Source organism: Syngnathoides biaculeatus, chromosome 22, assembly GCF_019802595.1.
Source record: "Syngnathoides biaculeatus isolate LvHL_M chromosome 22, ASM1980259v1, whole genome shotgun sequence".
Lineage (NCBI taxonomy): Eukaryota > Metazoa > Chordata > Actinopteri > Syngnathiformes > Syngnathidae > Syngnathoides > Syngnathoides biaculeatus.
This window is the reverse complement of record NC_084661.1, coordinates 10273105-10298634: the sequence shown is the minus strand read 5'-3', so window position 1 is coordinate 10298634 and position 25530 is coordinate 10273105. Positions and strand designations below refer to the sequence as shown.

Sequence of the window (25530 nt, the reverse complement as noted above, 5' to 3'; positions counted from 1 at the left end):
ACCTGTGTGGAGTTTGCATGTTCTCCTCGTGCCTCTGTGTTTTTTTTTTCCCCAAGTACTCCGGTTTCCTCCCCCATCTCAAAAACATGCAACTTTAATTGGAGACTCTGAATTGCCCCAAGGTGTGATTGTGAGTGTGACAGTTTGTCTCGATGTGCCCTGCGATTGGCTGGTGACCAGTTCAGGGTGTACCCCGCCTCCTTCCCGTTGAGAGCTGGGATAGGCTCCAGCACTCCCCGCGACCCTCGTGAAGATAAGCGGCTAAAAAAATGGAAGAATAGATGCTATTAAAAAAAAAAAGCGTCTCTTGCGTGATGATGGGTGATTTCCAAATTGTCCTAATTTTCTTCCTCTGCAAATGAATGATTGCAAATGGCGGTAATATCTTGTCAATAAAAAAAAATGTTTTTGTCAAAAAAGTGTTCATAAGGGTCACGGGTGAGCAAACATTTGAGGTCAAGGGCCACATTTGATTTTTAAAATGGATGGCTGGGCCAGGTCATCCGTAGCTGACAAAATAAAAATGTTAAATTAAAAAAATGGTGTATTTTGATAAGTATAAATAAAATATAAATTTAAAAAATGAATAGAAAATTAATCATTTCTGTATTTTGCACTATATTGTAATTAGAACTATTTCACCAACTATTTAATAAAATATTTATTTTATGACTATTTTTTTTTAGAACAAATCAACTACCCAATATTTTAACAAATGTAATCAGAATTATGTGCTTTTTGAAGCTGGCGTCATCTCTTTTTGCACAGGAAATGGAAACATCTCATATTTCTGTCCCGTTGTCACCACGTCACACGAGTCCTTTGCGAAAGGGAAGCGTGCTCGCTCCATTTTTTTTTTTTTTTTAACCAGGAGCATGTGGGCAGCGTGGCGCGTGGGTACAAAAGAAGACGAAGAAGAAGATGCGGCGTCCGTCTCCTCCTCTTCCTCCTCCGCGCTCTCATGGCAGCGTCATCGCCTCGCTGGTGTCGGTGTTTCCTGTTGTCTCACTTTGGGCCTTCGGCATTAAAATCTAACACTTTCATTCGCTTCGACGAGATTCTGAGTTAATACATGGCCAAAGTTGCCGTATGAAATGAAAAGTCTGTTTAAATTCTTCTGTAACGCAGAAGTGTTAAAAGTTGTCCAATTTTCGCAATGACAACTTGCTGCTAACTTTTCAATCTAGTTTTGTCTTTTTGATTTGAATCCTCGCTTAGAAACAAATGAGACATTTTCAAGTTGTTTACTACATGACAAAAACCTGGTTGAATTTGCTTAAATCCACAGTGACAGGAGGAATAAAGCAAGAGGAGGAGAAATAAATCAAATCATTGACGATGGGCGAAGAAAAACTAGTTTTGGGTAATGTCATTATAATTTTCTTTTTCTTGAAGTAATTGCAACGAGAAGTCAGTCCAGTATTGTCATTTTTGAGCCACGTAGTCATTTGTATTTTCTTTGTCAATTTTTTTTTACTTTAAGAGATGCGGTAAAGCTCACTAAAACTCGATATATTGGTTTTTAAAACAAACAAACAAAAAAATCTAGCTCCAGCTATAGCATCTAAAAGCGAACGGCCATCGAGATCCTTTTTGATTCCCGCATGCGGCATTTCACGGTCGAGCCGCCAAATTGCACTTGTCAGTTAATGTGAGGCGGTGCACGGCAAACACAACTACCCCGAGCCCTACGTCAAATATTATTATAACGTTATTATCGGGCGATATTGCTCGTACCGCTGGAAGCTAAAAAAAAAAAAAAAAAAAAAAAAAAAAAAACTGTGGTTACATTGCAGCTCTGCTTATCTTTTGGGGCCTTGACATGACAGTGCTTTGGCAAAGTCGCAAGAGTGGTTGTTTGATTCCGGAACTTTGTCCTGCCATCCATTGGCTGAAACAGTCAGGGTGGGGTTGAGGTGGGGGCGTTTCCTACTGGTCTCAGAAACTGGTCCAAAATTGACTTTGATGTTCAATTTCACATATGAAACTTGGGACAGCCACGCCGTAGGCGCCCGTGTTTTTTTTTTTGTGTCCAAACATTAGAAATGAAAGTGCGACACGGCGCTGTTGATGAACAAGTGAAGGAATTCTGCTGCTAGTGGAAGAAGCGGAGGATGACAGGGTGGAGGAGGAGGAAGAGCGAGCGCGAGCTTGTTTCCGTCTGCGTCTGTTTGTGCCTGTGAGCTGAAGCGCGACTCGTTGAGTGGATGCGTCCTGACACCTGGCGCTCCCTCGCTCGCCTCGCTCACACTCGCCGGGGTTGTCTGGTCCATCCTCCGCCTCCTCCCTTTATCTTTTGTCCTCTCTCTCTCTCTCTCTCTCTCTCTCTCTCTCTCTCTCTTTTGCTCTCTCCATTCATTATTCCGCCTCGGTTCTCTACCAGCGTCCTTTTGTGTCGGGATCTCGCCTCGCTATGGCGCAGGATTTTTACGGCTCGCGGGGACGAGGTCCTCGGCAGACGAAGGTGAGCTGCTTGGGGGGTGGGGGGTGGGGTGAGGTATTAATCTCATGATGAATAGATGAAAGAGCAAATGAATGAATGGATGGATGGATGGAGGGTTGGGGCGAGCTCTCATCTGTTGATCATTTCTCAGGATTTAAAGGCAGCAGATCTGAGCTCCTTTCATCTGAAAGCATATTTGACTTGATTTTTAAGAAAAATCTTTATGGGGTCCGTCCCTCTCTCTCTGTCACTTTGACCATAGTGCCACACCTTCATGCTCATGGTCTGTAGGGCTATTCGCTTAAAAGAAATTAATATTTTTCCCGTGAAAGCAACATGTTGCTGTCCATTACATATCTGTTTTTTTGTACCCCCTTCCCAAAATCTTTTTTTTTTTTTTAATATAAAAATGAAAACTCTAATTTCAATAAATGTTTTTAACAAAACAATGAAAAATATATTTAGTTTTTAAAATGTATTTTGACTTCATTTTTACGATATTTAAATATGAAACAATGTTTTGGGGCATTATCACGGTAGAAAAGCGATCTTTATAAGAACTACATTTCAGTTAAAATACTAAATCGCTATTTTTTTTTATTTTACACCAATTAGTTTTTTGTATTAACATTAGGTAGCTGAATATCATTTTACAGCGATGCCTTAAAAAAGTTTAATTTCTCAATTTGTTGGATTTTGGTAGTTCTATTAAATAAAGAAAAATAGCTGACTACAATATTTTACTTTATGCAAACATAAGGTAATGATGTAAATCGAATGTAAAGAACTGTGCTTCATGATTTTATGCGCTAATTCAACTGGTGCGCCCACCTTTGTCATCAGGATCCACTATAATACAGTCTGCATGTGTTGCCTTACCATTTATGTTCAAATAGCTGTTGCTTAAAGTGCTTGAAAAACTTAACTATTGATGCTGTCTGCACGTAAATGGCGTTATAACGTTTTTTTTTAATATGCAATATGTGATTCTCTTATTTTAACGTTTGCTTTGACTTGTAATGCTGCCGCTTATTGTGAAGTGCGTTGAATTGGATCCACTGCCACCATACGGCGCTCATACATCCACTTTGCGCTCACAAGTGGCTCTACCTAATGGCGAAGTATGTAAATGACGGTTTCGAACACTAAAAGAGAATCGTGCAAGTTCACAATGCGCAATAACAAACCCCCCAAAACCTCCAAACACAATAATAAACAGCGTTGGCAGACTGCTCTGACCGCCTTTCCCTCCCGCCCACTCCGACATTTGCGGAGAACAAAAGGAGCAGGAGATCAGGCTAATGAGTCTCAGCCACATCCGCCCTCTTGCCTCGACTCTCCCTTTTGCCCTCATAAAGTCCAACTTAGCCTTCTCTCGTTACGTTTGCGTCTCCATTCATCTTCCTCCTCCTCCGCATCTCCCCCCCCCCCCCTCCCGTTTTCATCCCAATCCGACTCCCTCTCATTTTCCTTATTTGTCAAATCCCACTCTCACCAGCGCGCCCCCGTCGTCATCCGCTTAAGATCGCCGTCATCATCGCACAGGCTGATTTTCTTGTGCGTTGTCTCGAGAGATTTCACAGAGCACGGCAGAAGATGATGGGAGTGTACCGTTTTTTTGATATGGAAGACAGGAAAGGACGCCGTGACTCGCGCAGCAAAAAGAGAAACTGATATACTTCCTGGTTCGCAGACCATGACATAGCAAAATGGGACTGTGCTGCACTTGGGGCAAGGAGTAATGAGCCAATAATGACTCAGCTCAAAAAGAGAAATTGAAAAATGATTACTGAATAATATGCTTTGCCTGGGTATATATCTTGGCATAAAATGACAGGTAAGTGGGGAGAAATTCTAATTAAAAAAAGAAACCTTGTTTGTACTGACTCTCAAGTAGGCCTGTGCTGAAAATTGGACCCCGAACCCTCAGAACTGTGACACGCCACTCGACTGCTGACCTGCCCCTGTATTTATTTAGTCCTCGCTGTCACAGCAACAACCAAAGAAAAGTGACCAAAAGCATCCATCATGTTTTTGTTTTTGTTTTTTCCTCGCACTTCCACGTGTTTATTTTTGCTCCATGTGATGTAACAACACCGTGATGTGCTAGAAGCCCTGCCAGCATCTATTCATTTTTTTTTTCAAAAAATTATTTCGATTCTTTTCAAAACCACGACCACCCACTTGCAACACCGCTTCCCTCAGCCTCCCGTGGTAGTGTGGGAGTGCCCCCCCCCCCCCCAATCCAACACATTTTAGAGGTGGCTGTCCTTTAATACCGCAATCCAATGGTGGCTCTGAGCTTGGAGCTGAAGGTCATTCGTCAATCAATACATCCATTCCTCTATATGTTGGAAAAAAATACAAAAATGGGAAATTGAAAATCATAGCATCTGATTTAAAAAGCCCAATCCTTTAGAGTTCTGTGATCTGAATAATGTGGGATGAAAAATACCAAAATTCTGAGCAAAATTGGAAAAGAAATTAAATGAAAAGGTGAAAATACACAAATATTCAATTAAAATGCTAATTCAAAAATATATAAGTATAAGTATTCATTACAGTAAATAAAAATGGAAAATATACTTTTGCTAGACATAAATGCATAAAATATTGGGAAAAAGTATATTAAAAGTATATTGTGGAAAAATGCAAGTATTACATTTTGAAAAATTCCAAAGTATAGAGGAAAAAAAACATAAAAAATATTTGGCAAAAATGCCCCCAAACTCAAAAGAAAAACAAATGTTTTAGCAAAAATAAAAAAAATATATTAGGAACACAAACTGAAATAGGTGCCACGGTGGAGCAGCTGGAAAGCATTGGCCTCACAGTTCTGAGGTCCCGGGTTCGATCCTGGACCCGCCTGTGTGGAGTTTTCATGTTCTCCCCGTGCCTGTGTAGGTTTTCTCTGGGCACTCTGGTTTCCTCCTACGTCCCAAAAACATGCAACATTAATTTGGACACTCTAAATTGCCCATAGATGTGATTGTGAGCGCGGCTGTTTGTCTCGATGTGCCCTTCGACCCGTTCAGGGTGTACACCCCCTCCTGCCCGTTGACAGCTGGGATAAGCTCCAGCGCTCGCCGTGAGGATAAGCGGCTAAGAAGATGGATGGATACTAAAATATTTGACTTAGTTTCATTTGGACTTCTCCCATAATTGCTCTTTGTCCCCGTGTGAAATAATGGCAATGCATGGTGATGCCGTCACCGCTATAAAGAAAAGCTAGCAGACTCGAGTGTAGCGCTATGTCGGCGGCGGCGTAGGAGGCGGACAGAGGCCAGATTGTGTCACTCTGACTTGACTTGTGTTCTTCTCGAGAGGCCGCCACGTTTTGTCTCGTGTCCTGCGGTTGCATGAAGACACGTCTCTGTCCTTGCACAGTCAGAGGTCCTGCTCCTCCTCCTCTTTTATCTCCCCCCCACCTCCCCACCCCCAAAAGAGGCCACTTGTCTGCGTGTCACAACCTCTCCTATTGTGATTACGAAACAAGAGAGCAATCTGTGGCGAAGAATGGCCGCTTTCTCTCGCCAATAAATACCCAACAAAGATAGGATTCTCCAGCCTAAAAGGATTTGGACAAGGGAAGAAATGTGGTAACGATGTAAAACCTTGTTGCTGCTTTGTGGCACTTAATCTTTCAGAGACGGTATTGCAAAACTGAAATGGTTCAATCATGATATGGTAATAATAATAGTGCAGTAATACCTAATTATTCATATTTTTTTAGGTGCCTGTAGCTTGTGAAAACAGGAGATGGAACATCAGAGAGTAACTGTGAAGTTTAGGGTGTTCTGAAGATGAAATTACAGAGAGAAGACTTGGCCAGCCAGAGGAGGGAGTGTGTGAGTGTATTGCTCGAAAGATGGTGAGGACTCCCAGCCGAGAGAGCTCGCCGAAGACCCAAGAGAAAGTTGATCGACGAAGGGAAGGGAAGGCATTAGGGTTTTTGTTTGGAGAGGAGGATCCAGAAAATGGGCTCAGTTGAAAAGGATGACTGGCTTTCGGAACCTTGAATGCGACAAGCTCAAAGAAAAAGATGTACCTGTGGCTTAAAGCTAAGAGTGGAGAGTCTCTGTCACCAAAATTGGGTTCTCAAGTAGTCAATGACTGAGGCGATCATTGCCGAACAGCCTCTAAAATATCCACACACTCTAATTTCTTCTCACTTGTTTCATGTTTTTTCTTTTATTTGGCCATGTTTTTGGGGGGTAAATCAAATAATCGTAAACAATGCCTCATAACATTATTTACCGATGGTTGCAGTATTTCCGTAGCTGTTGTTCCATGTGTGCAAGGGGCAATCACCAGGTGTGGGGGTGTGAGTCACCAACTGTAATTTGTTTGCGATTGTCCAGTTCGGCTGTGTGCCGCTAACCCTAATCCCTTCACTTTAAGTCACTTGTAGGGTTAGGGTTAGGTCAAGTCAGACGGCTCAGTTTACCGTGACGTTAAAGATCCTGTAAAATGAAGTCATATTTATATCCTAAATCCATGTTTGAAAGTAACTGCTGAAAAGGTGCAAAAACTTGAACTTCGTAGTACTGAATTGTGGAGATATAATGTTGAACTGTTTTTCACCATTTCACTTTTGGATTTTTTTTTTGGGGGTGTGACAAAAAGTGCACCCAATTGACGCACTTGGGCATCTAGTATGAGTCACTCCTTCCCCACTATAGAAGAACTCGAGTTGCCCAGTCACGTAGTTCCGAGACCAGAACGGGTCCGATTTCCCCAGCTATGTAATTTCTACAGCTCCAACGTGCATTTAGCGGGCTAACTATCTGTGCGCCTTGAAAATGCATCTTCCCCGGGTGCCACTATTTACAGAACAGCTCGGTGACGATATTTAAATTCCGAGATGTTTATGTATTTTGTGTCACGTGAATTACGTGTGTGGCTGTTTCAATAAAAGTTCGACACGCCGCTACAAGACCAAGTGGAGAGGTGATGCAGCAGACTAGCCCTGCCGGCTCTCCACAGCGTCAGCTCCATAGAGCCTCCGGTGGCCTGTTAGCTATCTGTTGGCTAGCATCTCTCGGTGGGGTGTACAAATCCCCGTGACGACTCCGCGGGATACGTTCCAGCCACCTGAGGGTTCAGGCACTTATATTTATGTGACTCAAACATGTTGCAATGAGTTGGGATATGAGAGAGTTTTGATGTAGTGTTTTGTGTTTTATGGAGCCCCATCACCCTGAAACTAGATTTCTCCATCCTAACCCTCAAATCCGACCCTGTAATCCCCAAATCCCTAACTTTAACCCTCCCCTAGTCGTTAACACCATAACTAGACTTTCACGCTGCTACATTTATGCCTGCAGGTGAAATAAAAAACGTGCACTTGAGCGTTCAACTTCGTGACTCAGTGACGATGTTTTTGTGGAGCTCAGCACGTTGGTGTCAATCTCATGCTGACCCAGTTCCCACGCGTTCGCCCTTGCCCCCCTCGGGCTGTTGGAATCTGTCCATCGACCCACTTGGTCTTTCCACCAGAGAGGCCTAATCCTGAGCTGGTAACCAAACTTCCGTTGCTGTCTTTGTTTTAAGGATGCATCTACGTAGCTTGTGCTTTATGACTTTTTCCACGTGACTATACGGTCTAGTGGGTTGGACAAAACAGTGGGTCATGTTCTTCCCGATCCACCAGATTTTTGTAGCCTAGTCATGTGTAGATCGTCATAGGCCGTTCATAATCCTGATGTACGGTTTTGTTTACAAGTTGCAATGGACTAATCAGAAACCACATATCAGTAACAGATATGTGTTTACACGTATCCCGAAAACTACCGTTGTTTATTTATATTTCCTATTACAGCAAAGTATGGCTTGTGAGCCACATGCGTCAATTATTTTCCCCCCTTTTGTTGTGGTTTTGATCAGGTTGTTGTTTCTTGCACCCCACTGGCAGCTGCTCCATGTCAGCCCCGGTATGCACACTCATCTTCTTCTCCGGTGATGAGACCCACCGCAGTGGTATCATCAGCAAACTTGATAATGTTTTCTCTGGGGTGAGGGGGGGGGGGGGGCAGTCGTGGGTGTAGAGAAGGGGGCTCAGCACGCAGGAGGGGGCTTGTACTGAGGCTGATGGCTGTGGAGGCACGAGAGCCTAGTCTGACTTCTGGGGGCGTTTTTTTTGGAAGTCTTTAATCCAGAGGGAGGTTGATTGAGAGACTTTATTGTCAAAAGTATTCATTTAGCTGCTGTGACTCACATATAAATTGAAGTTACATCTCATTCCTAATCTATAGGATTCAGAACAACGTTGGTTTACGCTTTGCAGCGTTCACAGCTTCAATTCTTCTGGGACGAATGCCCACAAAGTTTAGTCGTGTGTTTATGGGAATTTTTGTTCATTCGTCCAGAAGTGGATTTGTGAGGTTACAAACTGATGCTGGAAGAGAAGGTCTAGCTCTCAAATTGCCGCTCTAATTCATCCTAAAGGTGTTTGGTTGGGTTGAGGTCAGGACGCCGTATAGGTCAGTCAAGTTAATCCACATCAGATTCTGTCATCGTCTTTATGGACCTTGCTTCTCAAACGTTGGAAGCATGAAGCTGTCCAAAATCTCCTGGTATGTTGAAGCCTTCAGAGTTCCTTTCACTGGAACTAAGGGCCCAAGACCAGCTCCTGAAAACTAACCCCAGACGTACAGTCCCCACACCACCAGACTTCACTCTCGTCAAACCCAGACTTGTTTATCAAATTGCCAGATGGAGAAACGTGACTTGTCACTCCAGAGAACAAGACTCCCTGGCTCTAGAGTCCAGGGGTGATGTTCTTTACAACATGGCATCTAATGTTTTCCATTGCATTTGCTCGGCCATGGAACCCCATTCGAGGAAGTCCTCTGCAGACTCATCTTGAGCTAATCTGAAGGCCACACCAAGTTTTGGAGATCTATGGCGATTGACTCACCAGAAAGTCGGTCCCCTCTTGGCACGATCCGCTGACCCCATTCTGTCAGTTTACGTGGTCTAGCACTTTGCAGCTGAGTTGCTGTCGTCCCGTAATGCTTCCATATTCTTACAGTATAATACAGCTGACAGTCGAAAATTGGACTTGTTGCGCAGGTGGCATCCCATCGGTTCCATGCTTGAGTTCACTGAGCTTCTGAGAGCGCCCCTTTCCAACACAGATGTTTGTAAAAACAGTCTGGGTTCCTCGGTGCTTTGAGTTTGTAGACCTATTGCCATGGAAGAGATTGCAATTATTTGGATTGGTGAATGAATACTAATACCAGCAGGTGGCGCTTCATTTTGCAAAATCATGCTTATAGGGTTGTTTTATTTGCGAGTACATAATTTCTTTTCGTGTATGTATCTCTCAGCATATGTCAATTTTGTTTCTATTAGCTAAGTCAGCATGAGACCTACGAACTCTGCTGAGCAACACGTGGCCGCAAAAGCAATTTTAGCTCCTTGCTACAATTTAATTTGGTATGATTGTGCTTCATCATAACAAACAATCCAGGGACGGGACGAGCTACATGCCCGCCCGCCTCTTTCATGCTCCATCCGCTGTGGTTTAATTACGGCCGCGCGCTCCCTCGGGCGTCATTGATCCTCGTGGAGCCAACTTTGTGGATCCGAGCTGGGAGTTGCCCACAGTTTCTCTGGTGTTATCAGGCTTGAGATGATGGCGAGCAGGAGGAGAACCAGAAAATGGAGCTTGCCGGCACGCTCCGACTTTGCCACCGTCAAGGGCCACTTGGGCCCCAGCAGGAAGGGCGTGGAGGGCCTGTGCGTGAGCAGCCTGCTGGGGGTCCTGAGGTCCCACTTGTGGATGGTCGGGGATGAGCGTGCGACCCGGCTGCTGCTGGGCCCCCGAGTTGTTCCCGGCTCACGGCAGCACCACCGTGCTCATTCCCTCTCCTATTCTTTGTGCTCGTCCTTCACAGATGGCGGGAGCGAGGAGATGGCAGACTCCCGCTCGCCCGGTCTAGACCCTCACCTGAGCCGCTTTGGCCAAGGTAAGCACACAGCATTGAGAGTCCTGAATAAAATATGAGGAAAGTATATTTATACAGAGGTGAATGTTAACCACAGCAACAAGCAGCTGCAGTGCATGTGATAAAAAAAAAAAATTCAAAAATGACTTTACTTTTAGTGCGTCACTGATGGTGTAGCGATACACACGCCTGCTTTTGGTGTGGGCTGTGGTGAACCTCCGGTGCGGGGCTGGACCCAAATGCAGGAGTCTGAGACGAGGGCATGATGTTAGGCGTAGTTTTATTCAAAGCTGAGGTCATACACGGTGTAAGCAGTCCGAGGAGGCAGAGGCACAACAACGCTAGGCTAGTCGGGATCCAAAAGACATTCAGCAAGGTCTGATGACGAGGAGGCAAACATGAACCAAGACGGGACTAAACTCGAGGATAGCTCACACTACACTTTCTCTCGGAGGTGGAGATTCCTGCTGGTAGTGAATGCAACGAACTGGCAAATGCCAATGACACAAAACTCCAACTTAAATACTTGGTCTAATCACATTGCCTCATGCGAAACAGCTGTGACCGTTGACAGGTCTCAGAGATGAGACCGCCCAAAGCGGTGGCCAGGCCACGCCCCTCTTGGCCGTGGTCCATTCTCGCTCATGACATGGGCAGCGTGGGATCGATTCCCGCTCAGTGATGCTGTCGATATCTGCCCTGCGACTGACTGGCGACCAGCTCAGGGTGTAGTCCGCCTTTCGCCTGAAGCTAGCTGGGATAGCTTCCAGCTTTCCCGCAACCCTTGTGAGAATAAGCGGCTTAGATCACGACATGACACCTTTTACTTTTTATAATTGGTGGTGATGTTACACGAGAAGTGAAAGCTAATAAAACGGCTCAGACTCTTCCTCTCTCAATCATTCTTGTCTTACTTCGTCTTACTTTAACCAGGATCCCTCGCTGTATCATTTCCAAAAATTTAACCCATATTGGTTTTACACTCGTCTTGGTGCCGTAAAATGCATAAATCCACACCGGCAGGGGACGATCTGCCTCCTTTCTAGACAACTAGGGTGCTAGCCGACTAGTTGTCATCGATCATCTCCCATGCTGTGTTAAATCTTGCACTACTTTCTTCCCTTTTCAATCTGCCGCGGTCGCCGTATGCCACGAACATCTGTGCAGCGGCTTCAAATGCCGCCTCCTGCAAATTTCATCGTCTTGGCGGACAGCTACAGCGATTGGCATCCATGATCAACTGCAGCACTGCAGTACTTTTACAACTGGATGAGAACTATCTGAGAAAATCAAACCTTGTAGTGTTCCTTTGAAGTGAAATAGTCAGCAGCGTTAAATGTAGTAAAAATATGATAGTAAAGTTGACTTATTGTCAGTCTTTATGCTAGCTGAAGATGACAAAGTTACGTGATGAATTTGATGTTGCAGATGTTAATCAGCAGCAAGAATAATTACCGCCGTGTGGAGTAAAAACCATGGCAATAAAATCCTGTACCCAAATCTTTATGCCTACTGAAGATGATGATATTACACGGGGAAGTGTGTTCTTTTTTTATTTTTATTTTTTTAGAAGTGGTCTTACTGCAGATGTTTATCAGCAGTACGAATAGTCAAGAGTGTTGTATGTGTTATAAAATGCTAGTGAAGATGATGAGAGAAGGTTGTAATGTGCCTTTGAAGTAGGTGAACTAGAGAGTTTTTATCAGCAGCCGGGAGGGAATGTTTTCCGTAATTACCTCACCCGCCCCCCTCCCCTCCCGGCCCACCCTTCTCCCAATGTTTTTTTTTTTTTTCTTTCCGTCCTTGTGCATGTTTGGGACATGTCGACCGGTGTGGGCGTTTGTGTTTGTTTGGAGTCACGCAGCAGCCTAAACGTGTCATTATCACATCACATTTGAGACCAAAATACATCAATTTTTTTTTTTTTTTATTTTAAAAAATGATTTCGACTCCCATTAGCAGTCATATCATAATGATCAGGCTATATTCGATGCTGTAATGTTTATGTACGCTAGCTCGTGAGCATTATGGTTACGCCAGCAATAATGTCGACTCACGACAACAAAACTGTCCATTGAGCAATTGTCTGATTAATAATCTAACAATATTTACTCTATTTTGTTTTATTTAGAACATTAAAAAAAAAGTATACTGCCTGGAAACAGTGCTTTCGTTGCTTCAGTCCAAAAATTCAAGTCATAAATGCAGAAGCACTCTTTAGTTTCTTTTCTGCCTCTGAGTAATATTGCAGAATGATTTATTTTTCAGAGCAGCCTCTGAAAATGATCATTTGAAATGTGGACATTTCATTTGAAGATGGGAAGATTGTCTTATCAGACTAAAGCTGATCCGATTTGACTCCAGACCGTGAAACAAACAAAAAAAAAAGAAAATGTTTTCCACAGTGTATGTATACTTCTGGCTTCAACTGTGTGTGTGTATATATAGTGTGCATATATTATGTACATGTTTGTATATAAGTATACAAATCCATTTTCCGCACCGCTTATTCTCACTACGGCTGGGGGCGTGCTGGAGCGAGCGAAATTCTAAATTTTTATATCAGTGCGTCTTTTTTGAAAATGAAATGCTCGCCCGTGATAGTGGTTGTATTTTTCAGTTTTCCAGTTGTATAAACGTGTGCGTTTTCCGTGCGAAGTGAAGCAAGGTCGTATGCAGTGCATGCACATGCGGCCTGCCCTCTAATGGGTCAGGCGTGTTTACGTCGTCGATATGGATGCGCGGCGGTTCCGCGAACTATGCAGCCCCAAGGCTGCGGTGCCGCCCAAGTGCCGACTAGAACTCACCGCATCCATATCTTTAGTCGCTATTGAGCAACACAATTTGGGGAAACAATGGTGAATGTCTGGTTTAAAATCCTTGACGTAGTGGAGGAACAAAGTGTGACTTTTCAAATCAATTGTCTCCTTTTTTTTTTTTTTTTTTTTTTTTTTTTTTGGGCTACTTTAACTTTTTTTTGTCTGTCTGTCAATAAGTGTTGATTCATGCCTGCTGTGCCTCTCCTGTCCCGCAGGTGGAAGCTTAGACGGCGACTGCGTCTTCGAGGTGGACTACTACTCCGCCTTGCCGCCGCCCCCGCCGCCGCCGCCGCTCTCCATGGCCGAGGGCGTCCAGCACATTCGCATCATGGAGGGGGTGTCGCGCTCGCTGCCCTCGTCCCCGCTCCTCGGCCACCAGGCCCTCGGCGCCCGGCTGCAGGCCGTCAAGAAGCTCACAGGTGGGACGGCGGATCGTGACTCGACGCTTTTTGTTGTCGTTTGAAATGAGAAAGCGGCGGGAAATGCTCGGCGCTTGCTGTCAGGTTGGACTTGGGTTTTGAATGTGTGATTTCATAGTCTGCCACTAGGGTGCGGCAGATCATGGAAACTTTGATGGATGGCGAGTTTACACTTTTCGCCACACACCGTTACTTAACCTTCCTGTTAGGAATATATGGGTCGAATTTTTTATCAACGCACTTTCGTCGCTATTTTCCAAAAATTTTGGTTAGTTTAACCCTCGTTTTTTCTAATATGAGTCGGATTCACGTGAAAAAATGTGCAGAAATTGTAACATTCTGCTGGTCTCACTTTAGTTCTTATATTTTTGAATATACCACCTAAGAAAATACGTAAAACCCTTTTTAAAATAAATAAATACCCCACCTGTGTTCCAGTGGGAAAAAATGGCCAATTTTTATTCTTTTTTTTTTGCCATTTAGTTTACCCCTCTTGTCAATCAGATTGACCCGTTGTAAAGATTTTTAACCCCTTTCCGCCCTTTTTTCCAAAGCATTTATTTTGACCCTCCCATATTGCGGGTTAAATTAGGCTTTGAAATTGTATATTTTTGCATATGAAAATGCTTTTGTAGTATGTACAAAATGTTGACGCTAAAACTGAACAACATGACCCTTTTCCCTTGAGTTAGTTCAGGCCTCTTATTATCACAATTCTTTTTAGAATGCACAATGTTTTTTTTTTTTTTTTACTATTGCGGGTCCAGTTGACCTGTAAAGCTCTGGATGAAAAGAGAAATGTAATGCACCAAATTTGGTATGATGCAATCTTTTAGTTATATATTTTAACATAATTTATTTTTTTTATATAACTGCGTTAAAATGACTATTTAAGTAAATCTGCTTATTTATTCATTTATTTAGCCTATTTATTTATATATTTGTTTAGTGTATTTATTGACGTGGAAATTGTTTATTCCCCTTTTTTCCATTGAGTTAGGCTTCTTTTTTCCCAAATTTATTTTTATGTTGTGACTTTTGGCTTTTATTACTTTATAGTTTTCCCAAGATTTTTGAATTTGCATTTTTTGAGGGATGATGATGATGATGATGATTCAACATCAAAGCAGCAGGTCACATTGATCCACAAGCACACTTACTGTATCAGGGGAAATAGGTTCATTTTGAAACATATTTTCTTCCTCATCATAGGATTAGGGATGAAGATGAGGATACGTGGCCTGTTTTTGTTTGCACGTCTCCTGGCAGATAAAGCCTAATTTTGGGGCTCTTTGATCAGAGCGACGAGTTTGGATGCGCTTGTGTTGTTGCGTTGTGCAATTATAAAGAGGCGCGTCGTCGCCTTCTTTTCATGACGGGTAACAGCAGAGTTTCAACACTTTTGTATTTTTGGCTGTGCGGAGTTTATGTCGCTTTTGATGTGTCGTCTCACCTGTCTTAGTTTGTGTTGGCAACAACCAGGTAGTGCATTTTTACCCCCCAAGCAATGTTTTAACAAAATTCCAACAGATCTGTAGAATTGATTAAAGGTTGCGCATGATCCGATGTGGATGTGATTGACAAAAATACTGGGACATCTCTCACCAACAGGAAGTGAAGAAAATATGGTGTTCACTTGAGCTTCATTTGCCCTTTGTTCCACATCTACATAGCAAGCACATTTCATTCCGTCACTCCGGGCTGTGTCACCCTTTAATTAATTCAACTCAGTGCCACGTCCCGCACAGCGTGACGGTGCCAAATGCTTGCGTGCGTGTGTGCGCTGACGTCAAAGGCCTCAATACATCCGTCACCCCCCCCTGTTATTCCATTAAGGGTGTGGATGCTTAAAGATGCGTTTTTTGGACTATTATGACTTTAGTATAAGTAGGGTTGGGCTCGGAGTACTAAGAGAGGAACTGTGGTACTGCATGCGCAAGTCTGGTGTGGCGGAGAAATATGTTAGAATAGTGCAGGACATGTATGAGGGCAGCAGAACAGCGGTGAGATGTGCCGTAGGTGTGTCAGAAGAATTCAAGGTGGAGGTGGGACTGCATTAGGGTTTCGCGCTGAGCCCCTTCCTGTTTGGGTTAGTAATGGACAGGCTGACAGACGAGGTTAGACTGGATTCCCCTTGGATCATGATGTTCGCAGATGATATTGTGATCTGCAGTGAAAGCAGGGAACAGGCGGAGGAACATTTGGAAAGATGGAGGCACGCACTGGAAAGGAGAGGAATGAAGATTAGCCGAAGTAAAACGGAATATATGCGCGTGAATGACAGTGGCTTAGGAGGAAGTGTGAAGCTCCACGGAGAAGAGATAGCGAAGGTGGACGACAAATACTTGGGGTCAAGAATACAGAGCAATGGAGAGTGTGGTAAGGAAGTGAAGAAACTGGTCCAAGCAGGGTGGAGCAGCTGGCAGAAGGTGTCTGGTGTTCTATGTGACAGAGGAATCTCGGCTAGGATGAAGGGCAAAGTTTACAAAACAGTGGTGAGGCCGGCCATGAAGTACGGATTAAAGACAGTGGCACTGAAGAGACAACAGGAAGCAGAACTGGAGGTAGCAGAAATGAAGAAGTTGACATTCTCGCTCGGAGTGAGCAGGTTGGATAGGATTAGAAACGAGCTCATTAGAGGGACAGCCAAAGTTGGGTGTTTTGGAGACAAGATTCGAGAGAGCGGACTTCGATGGTTTGCACATGTGCAGAGGCGAGAGAGTGAGTATATTGGTAGAAGGATGCTGAGGATGGAGCTCCCAGGCAAAAGAGCGAGAGGAAGACCAAAGAGAAGGTTGATGGATGTTGTGAGGGTGGACATGAGGACAAAACTTAAAAACGTCACTGTCGCAACGAGTGAGTTGGTACAAAAATTCACAAAAACATCTTTCACAGTATCAGAAACAACCTTGTACATCATCGGTGGGTCAGTAAACAAATCAGCGTTTTATACCATTTGGTTCTATCCTTTTAAAATAAAGGGTGCTGACCAGATCTTTTAATACTCTTGTTGAAATTGTATGTCTACAGTAAAAAGTTTCCAAAGTGGGCGGCACGGTTGAGCAACTGGTTCGAGCGTAGGTTCAGTTCTTGGGACCGGCGTTCAAATCCCGGCCCCCCCGCCTATGTGGAGTAGTTTGTATGTCCTTGGGTGAAATTGGGCAAACCTGCCACATTTACAACAAATCTAATTATTGAATTAACCTGGATTTATTTTTAAACGAGTTGATATTTTACCCCACCATATATTTTTTTTCCCCATTTATTTCCATGATCACTGGAAAAAATACAACCTTTAGAAGAACAAACTTTGATTCTAGTTTTTTCTTTTTTATTATTACATAATGTTGAAAAACCACAAAATTTATAACATTGTAAGAATGATCACAAATTTGAAAGGGACCCTCATATTTATGCACTCGTAACTTAATACTTCAATTTCTTTTACTTTTCACATTACAGTAGAATAGAATCCATATATATGGAGACAAGGCCAGAGTTATAACGTATCACCGGATGGGTTCCAGATCTAACCAGATTGAAACTGAACATAGAAAATCCAGCCACCAAAGCCCTTTCACTGATTCTAGTGTTGCGCTTTCTTTGACTCCCACTTTGTGACATCATATGTTCTCGCCGACTTTCACAGATCCCCCACGTTGGCTATTTTTAGTCCACAACAATGCCTCATTATAAGAGCAGGGCTATAATCACTGATCGTTCATTGGTTCTTGCAAAGGCCCCTCACTTTATTGATGGAGCGGCTTGGTTTTGTTAATCGACCGGCAATAGGAAGGATTCCAAGGGAATCGTTTGAACGTTCTCAGTGGAGCTTTCCGGGAATGTTTCTCAAAATTTGTTGGGCTTGAGAGGACAGGAGAAAAACTGTACCCTAAAATGAACAGAAAGAAAGAAAGTTGTTTTTTTTTTTTTTTTTTTTGAGGACCGGCACATACCCTGAAAGAAGAAGTCCGCTATATGTTTCAAAACAGATGATTTTCTCCAATCCCTAAAGTGTCATTAAAAAAATAGATAAATTAGCCATTGCCACAAGCTTCCATCCATTTTCTTTTCTGCTTATCCTCACGAGGGTTGCGGGGAATGCTGGAGCCTAGCCCAGCTGTCAACAGGCAGGAAGCGGGGTACACCCTGAACTGGTCGCCAGCCAATCGCAGGGCACATCGAGACAAACAGCCGCACTCACAATCATACCTTGGGGCAATTTAGAGTGTCCAATTAATGTTGCATGTTTTTGGGATGTGGGAGGAAAAACCCACGCAGGCACGGGGAGAACATGCACACTCCACACAGGCGGGTCTGGGATGAAACCCAGGACCTCAGAACTGTGAGGCCAACGCTTTACCATCTGATCCACCGTGCCGCCTGCCACAACCTTGATAGATCAAAATGAACCTTTGTGGATTTGTCAAGTCAAAACGAGTTTAACGGAATATCAACTAGTTTCAAGCAAAGGTGATGATTTTGTTAAGGCCACAAGTTGCAGCTTTAAAAAAAAAAAAAAAAAAAACTCCTCCAAGCCCAGACAAGCTCAAATCAAAATCAGGGATACTAGATAGATAAACACGCCGTGATGAATTGCAAAGGATTTTAGCCCACGCCGTACTGAGCCTTTGATGATTCGCCACGCGACGCTAAATCCAAACAACGTTGCACCGAAAGGTCAGATCTTATCATCCGGTATTTCCAAGATTATTTCCCTTGCCAGCGGCGCTTTTATGAGAAACGATTCTGTGGATTATTTCAAATTTGTCACGCGCGCAGACCGCTGGTGACTTCAGCGTCGGCCGCCACCTCGCGAGCTTCACGCTGGATGCCGTCGAGAGCGACAACACACGCGCTCGGTCGTGTCACACCGCAGCGTTTAACTCCAAAATGATTATTTGTGCGCTCGTCGCTGTGCTGCACCTTAAGGAGACTGACTGACATTCGCAAACTCGTATGACATTTATGAGCCTCGCCGTTCATTTTAAAAACTCTGGGGAAAGAAGTGTGACTGACGGAGATGATTATAATCGGGGGAGTACTCCTTTTGGCACTAAATGACCGTGAAAGATGGCTGAACTTTCAAGGGTAAAACAAGGACACGCAGGAGCCAAAGGGGAGTCACTGGCTGTGCGTTTTCGTTAAAAAGCCAACAAAATCATCGCCGTGTCCGTCATAACCGCGCGCCTTTTAATAAGAAGGCTCTCCTCCCGCCCTGCAAGTTTTTTTTTTTTTTTTTTTTTTTGATTATGCCACCTTTTTTTTTCCCAGCTCTCCATTCCCACCCTTTTTTCCCTCCCCCTCCTTTTCTGATCGCTGGTTGCCATGACAACAGCAGCACTGCGCCATTCATCCATCGGCAGGACCCGGGCTCGTGTTGCCGCTCGGCACATAACGACGCTAAAAGGCGGCGGACGCGGCGGTCAGCGGACGGAGTTGCTTTCTTCCTCCAAGGTGCCGCATCGCTCCTTATTTTCCCCCGGAGGGTGAAGGTTACTTGGTAGGCTGGGGTGTCACCTCTGTGGTACCCTCCCACCAGCAGCATTATCAACGCCCCCCACCCCCCACCCCACGGAGACGCAACCGCCTTCTTTCGCTCACTCCTCCCCTCGCCGCTGTATCGCTTGCTCGAGTGCAGCATCGCTGTCCAAAACCTGGGAGATCCTACTCCCGTCCCACCTTTCCCTGAGACAGGACGACACCCCCCCCCCACCACCTCCACCTTGCTTGACTTTTCTCTCCCACTCTGGAAGGACCCCCAGCTCGCCCAGCCTTTAGGAATGCGGGATCGCTCCTGTTGAGAATGGTGAGCGACCGCCGCGCCCTCATCGCCGCTTCGCACGTTGTCAGGGTCCCCGGCGCGAGTCATGTGACGTTGGGACGACGGGAAGTGATTTGATGTACTTGCCGGTGGGGCGCTAATGACGCTAACGTAGGCTTTGGAGGAGCTGGGAATCAAGCGGTGTGATCACGTGGGTTTTTTTTTTGGTGTGTTCATGCATCAGCGTGGGTGAGCATTCACTTGTCTTTGAGAGTGTGTGCAATCTGTGGGTGGCCAATGATGCACCTTTCCAAGCATATCATCAGAATATATACCATATTCATAAATAGCTTAAAGTTGTCAGATGGGAATGGTTGGTGGAAGAGTTTTTTTTGGGGTTGTTTGGGGATATGGGTGCCCACTTTTTCCCGGTTCTGTTGTTGCAGGCCGCTCCCCCTCCCTACTGTTTCCCCAGCCCCCCCCCGACAAGCTGCTATTGAGCGAATGGAACAAAATGTCTCAATAACAGCAGCCAAACGTCATCATCTGCAACCGCCAATTGGCACCGAGTCACTGATCGGCTGATGACGACCAGTGCGGATAGTTTGTGTCCCAAGTTGTCAAATAGTGTTGCATTTGCATAGGCGCCTAATGGTGGGTCCAGTCGTGTAATGTTTGTCCTCTGAAAAGCGGTCAACAGTGGTCGAGTGCAAGGGAAAACCAAAACAGACTTCTGAGCCGTTAAGAAACTTGAAGCTAGCCATATTCATGAATAATTGAGGAGAGCGGTGTTCCATACTACCTGTCTCGTTGATAATGGTTGGGATTAGCCACCTTTCAGTATCTGATCACTGTCTCCTCAAGTTTTCAGGACTGGGTTAAGAATTTGTTAGAATATGTAACTTTGTCCCAAAATGTCCCCACAAGCACTGCAATTGTGTGTGAGAAATCTACAGGAAAACACGTTTAAATATTGTGCTTTCCTCACAACTGAGAAGTCGGAATATCTGAATTCTACTTGGGAAAAGTGTATCGGAACCCCACTGAGTGTCAGAACTCGGATTTACAGTGTTGGGTTTAGCGATCCGTTAGCTTCTGTTTGCTTTCAAGCGAGGTGTTAACGATAGCTGATAAAAGTCGCCGGGAAAGCAGCTTTAAGAGCTATTGAGTGCATGCCAAACTCAGAAATGTGGAGTAAGTCATTCCTGGGAAAAGGGGGCGGAACAATAACCATAAAGAATCGACAGGTAGGAGACTACACTGGTAGGAGTGTAGAAGAAGCTACGCTAGGTGTAGAGTGACATTCCAGATGGAGGCCCCATAGCTCAGTGGTTATAGCGTCGGTTTGGTAAACCTGGCGTCGTGAGAGTTCGTATCTCACAGGGGTCTCGACTCCCTCAGATGGGGATGCGTCAGGAAGGGCATCCGGCGTAAAAACTGCGCCAAACAAATATGAGCGTTTCATCTGCGATGACACGCTGTGGAGACCCCTAACGGGACAAGCCGAAAGAAACCTACTAGGAGACTACACTAGTAGGAGTGGAGAAGAAGCTACGCTAGGTGTAGACTGACATTCCAGATGGGATACAATCATGTGTAAAAATCATCAAGAAAACGTGTTTAAGAGCTGTTGAGTGTCTTAGCGGATCACAAACATTAAGAAAGCCATTACCAGGAAAAGGCACAATAACAATAATCCCGAACCAAAAAAGACAGTAGGAAAACACTTTTCGAGCCGTCAAATGCAAGTAAATGCGAAACTGATCACTAAACCAATCAAGAGTGTGACTGAAGTCATTTCCAGAAAAGGCGCAGGAACAATAATTATGCATTTCTTTTTGAAGTTCATGTTTGAAAATCGTCAACCTGGGTGGAATTTTCTCCAGTCACTGAAAGCGCAATCCGCGCATTTGCTCAGAAACCAAACTACGGACCTTTGTCTCATGCTGTTATGTAAAAGTTTCGTCTTTTACTATTTTTCAGTGGCGCGCTTGAGTGGTACCCCTGTGACTTTGCATAGGTCCTCTATCTACTCGATCCATCCAAATAAAGTTACTACTCGTTACCTGGGTGTTTAGCAGCCCCTGCAGTGGGCTATTAATAACCCAGGGAGAGGTTTGCTTACAAAACAGAAGAGTATCACCGAGAGCTGAGCGCTGAGCTAGGTGTGTGTGTGTGTGCGTGCGTGCGTGCGTGCGCTCGTCCAAGTGTTTCCGAGGCTTTCAGGCCCCCACGATGACACCAGCGCCATCATTAGCATGCAGCGCGGCTCTATCTGCTGCTGCCACATTTGCTCCGGCATTTTAGCGGCTGCATATTCGTCTGGTTGCCGGCGTAACCTTCGCGCCCCCCCGCTAACCTGCCGCAGATCCGGGCCGTTTCCTTCATAATCAGCCCCGCTTTTATGCTCTCTCGTCTACTTGAGATCGTTTCCAGCGACAAGAAGGGCGCGGTCCTCAGGTTTCGTTGGGCCCTGGGGGGGGGGGGGGGATAAACGTGGCCTGGATAGTACTGAGCTTTATGCCAGCTGGAGGTCATGACAGGCTCGCTATTATTAGGTGTTCGTATCATGTGCAGTCCTCGGGAAGTGCGTGGCTGTCACTTCCTGAAACTCTTTTGCTGGTGAGTGGGTTTGATGTTCACAGCTCAAGAGATGACAAAAGTTTGCTAATACGACTGCGTCACAAGAACGCAGACCCTAAGGAATCCGAGCGCTGTTCAGTCCCCATTTTGAACCATATCTCACAGACGCTGCTGCGAGAAACTGCATTTAGAATTGTACTTCATCGAATGCAGACCTCCACCGAGGCTAAACATGCCCACATATCCATACTGAGTCACAAGAGTGGCGACTCTAAAAGAATCAACCGTGATAGGCCACGATCCAGTCTCTATTTCTAGCTGCGAGTAAAGGAAGTATTTTACAGAAATGTAAAACTACGTCATCACTCAATCAAGCGCAGGCCTCCAAGGGTTAGCTATCTTAAACACGTCCACGTGTTCTAATCCTGTCTCACCGTGCTGCAGACCCTCAGGAATCCGCCACAATGGACATTGCATAAATTTTTGATGCGCAATTTGAGCTATACGAGTACGTAATCCCGAATCAATAGACAAGGTCACCATGTTTGACCAACATGCTTTTTTTTTTTTTAAAATAAGAAATGTAGTATTGTTTTACATATATAAACGGAACAAAACTGATATATTTAGTCGCCGCGAAAATATTATTTTCCTACTTTGCTGCTTGGTATTTCTACTTACCGTGCAGCTATGTCGTTTTTGCGTGGAATTATACAAACCTCTTGTTAGCTTTGACATGCTATGCCGCTATAGAGTTGGACTGCAGTGTTCTGTCGAGTGCTAGTCAGGCAAGATAGCTGTATCGTTTTGAACATCCAAATGAAATCCTTCGACGCATTCGCAGTCCTCCCCGTCGCTTTGCTCATTTGCTGAGAAGGCGTCGGCATCATTAGACGCCGCGCTGGCCTCGTAATAATGCTACTTTTTTTTTTTTCCATAATGAGCCTTCTTAGCAAACATGCGCCGCCCCTCCGCCTTCTTAAAATTCTGCCTGAGCTTCACCTTGCTTGGATAATCCTCCCAAGGCGGTGATGATTGATACACACATATATACACACACACACAGACGCACAAGCTTACACAAAAATAGGGAGCGGCAGTCTGGCTAATGGACTTTCACTTGCTGCCGCAACATCTGCTCTGGATTGTTGTTATGTGCCGTCTGAGGTCCATCGTCAGAGGAACATGCTGGTTTATACTTATATACTGTACATACAGTATTCCCATTTGACCTTACGTACCGTAATTTCTCGAGTATAATGCGCACTCCAAAAGTTGACCTATTAAAAAAAAAAAAATAATAAATCTGAAAAACCTTCTACCTATGTACAGCGCGCACCACTAATTTGCTGCTATCCGTATGCTCAAAATATTAGGAATGATGTATTTCTATTTTGCTAGGTTTGTGTTTTTAATGTTTGTGCTTATATTGTTGTTCAAAAAGTCATCGTTAATAATTATCTTTGTGCATGTACTGATGCAGCGGTAATGCATATCTCGGGACAGGCCACAGGATACACTTGTCCTAGTCCCTGCAATTGTAAGAACAGAATCCCTAAACCAACTAAAATACGTTAGCTCAACGATGGCATGACAATTTATTAATACTGTTGATAACGCATATTACAGTCTTAAATAAATAAACTACAGTGTTTAACACAAACATTTTTGCATTAAATATTTGCGCATAGTGCAGTTTATCCATGACGATACACATCCTTTGGCCAAGACTTCAAAAGAACCATCCGACTCATCTCCAATCTAGAAAATATCCATCGTGGCTATCTTTGGTGCATCTTTTTCAAACTCCTCATTGATGACTTGGTCTTGGTCTTGACTTGATCCCGTCTTGCTCCCACTGCATGTCCTCCTCTGTTCCATCCACGCCGTTTGTGAGGAAACATTTTTTTTAATCCTAAGAGTCTTGGTTCCCTTTATTCCTCACCATTGTCGGCACTTTGAGGGGAAGGTCCACCGTGCTACTGGTGCAGCCTCATGGCCCCCTTCGACTACAATCTGCCGCAGCTCTTCATAGCGTCGGGTCGCGATCAAAACGAGAGCTCAAACTACGTAGAAATGAGCGTAACGGGCACTTTAAAAAAAAAAAAAAAGACAGCATTTCATTTGAGTGCGCTATCCCGTTTTGTTTTTAAATGTGCCCATTACGATCGTACTCCGTAGTTTTGTTAGTTAGCTGCTACCAGTTGTTCTGCTTCCGGTTTGGCCGCGTCATTGGCCAAAGTGAGGTCACGTTTCTTTTAAAAGTGGCTGCACAACTAGTCCCTTTTTTTGTCTTTGTTTCAGTTGAAACAAACTCACGAGCTGTCGTTTCTGATGTTTGGTGCAGTAGTAACAAATATGTTACGCCAACGATTGTAAAAGGAGGTCAGAGTTCAGGATGGTGACGCACATGACCGTAATTTATATAAATGTGTGACATAAGAATCAAATCAAATATCATATCGAAATGTATATATATACTTTTTACCCCATTCCATGTACCTGTATACGACTATACAACGCGATTAATTTTTCATCCATACCTAAATATAATGCGCTCACTTGACTTTTTAAAAATTTTTTTGGAAAAAAATTGCGCATTATTTTTGAGAAATGACGATATGTGTGTTAAAATTTTACACCATCAGGCTTTTTGGGGCCGATCAAAAAAAAATAAAATAAAATAAAAATTATCACCAATCACTGATCTAATCACAAGATGGAGTGATATGATACGTCTACTTGCATGACTTGTTCATTTATTGTATATAGTTTGTGTACTGTGGACTGAGTATTGTATCGTCATGACGACAAAAATAATGGGTGCTAACTTAATTTGATTAAATTACTTTAACAAATGCTGATAATGACACGCTTGACTCTAACTTTCTCACTCAGTTTACGTCCGTTTGACTTCTCTCTTGTTTTGTTTTTTTCATTGTAAAAACTATTTTCCTGTTTGATGAATCTATATAATGAGATTGAATTCAACTTCTGAAATGAACTTTTTACAATATGCAGCACATACGTAAAAGGCTGTGTCGTTTAGAAGATAGTCGGATCGTTAAGCGAAAGCTCGCGTCCACTTTTGTGACTGGATTCCTGTGAAAAACATTCTTTGGATTGAAATCTGCGTCTCCCTCACGGCCAAGCCGCCACTTCCTGTCTTGTGGAATCACGGCTAAGCCGCGACGCCTGACGAAACGAGACGATGTCCCGTCACACCACGCGTTATGTTGGTCTCATTGGTCCAAAATTGAATTAACGAACGTCACATCTTCTAAAATTGGTTATTTGTTTGAGCTTTTACTATTATCGAGACGACGTTTTGGCCAACGTGATCATGACAGTGAAACTGGATGCTCGCGGAACGCCTTGTTGTTTGCTGTTGCCGTGCCGACCGGGGCGGCCTGCTAGCTTGGCATAAAGCTCTCCTGACAGCTGGCACAATGTATATCCGTGTGTGTGTGTCTTGGCGGGGGTTGAGCGGCGGTGCAGACTGTATCATGTTGCGATGGTAACCTTTTCCCTCCTCCACGTGGTCACGGCT

The 25530-nt window shown here is 44.2% G+C and overlaps 1 protein-coding gene across 3 annotated transcripts in view; it reads left to right on the top strand.

Annotated features, from left to right (window-relative positions):
- tanc2b (tetratricopeptide repeat, ankyrin repeat and coiled-coil containing 2b) overlaps window positions 1-25530 on the top strand; it is a 99685-nt gene that overhangs the window by 27397 nt on the left and 46758 nt on the right. For all 3 annotated transcript variants that reach the window (XM_061810643.1, XM_061810642.1, XM_061810641.1), the window contains exons 3-4: window positions 10345-10416; window positions 13430-13633. In XM_061810643.1, coding sequence (XP_061666627.1) covers window positions 10345-10416; window positions 13430-13633 — 276 coding nt within the window. The remainder of the gene's footprint in view (window positions 1-10344; window positions 10417-13429; window positions 13634-25530) is intronic.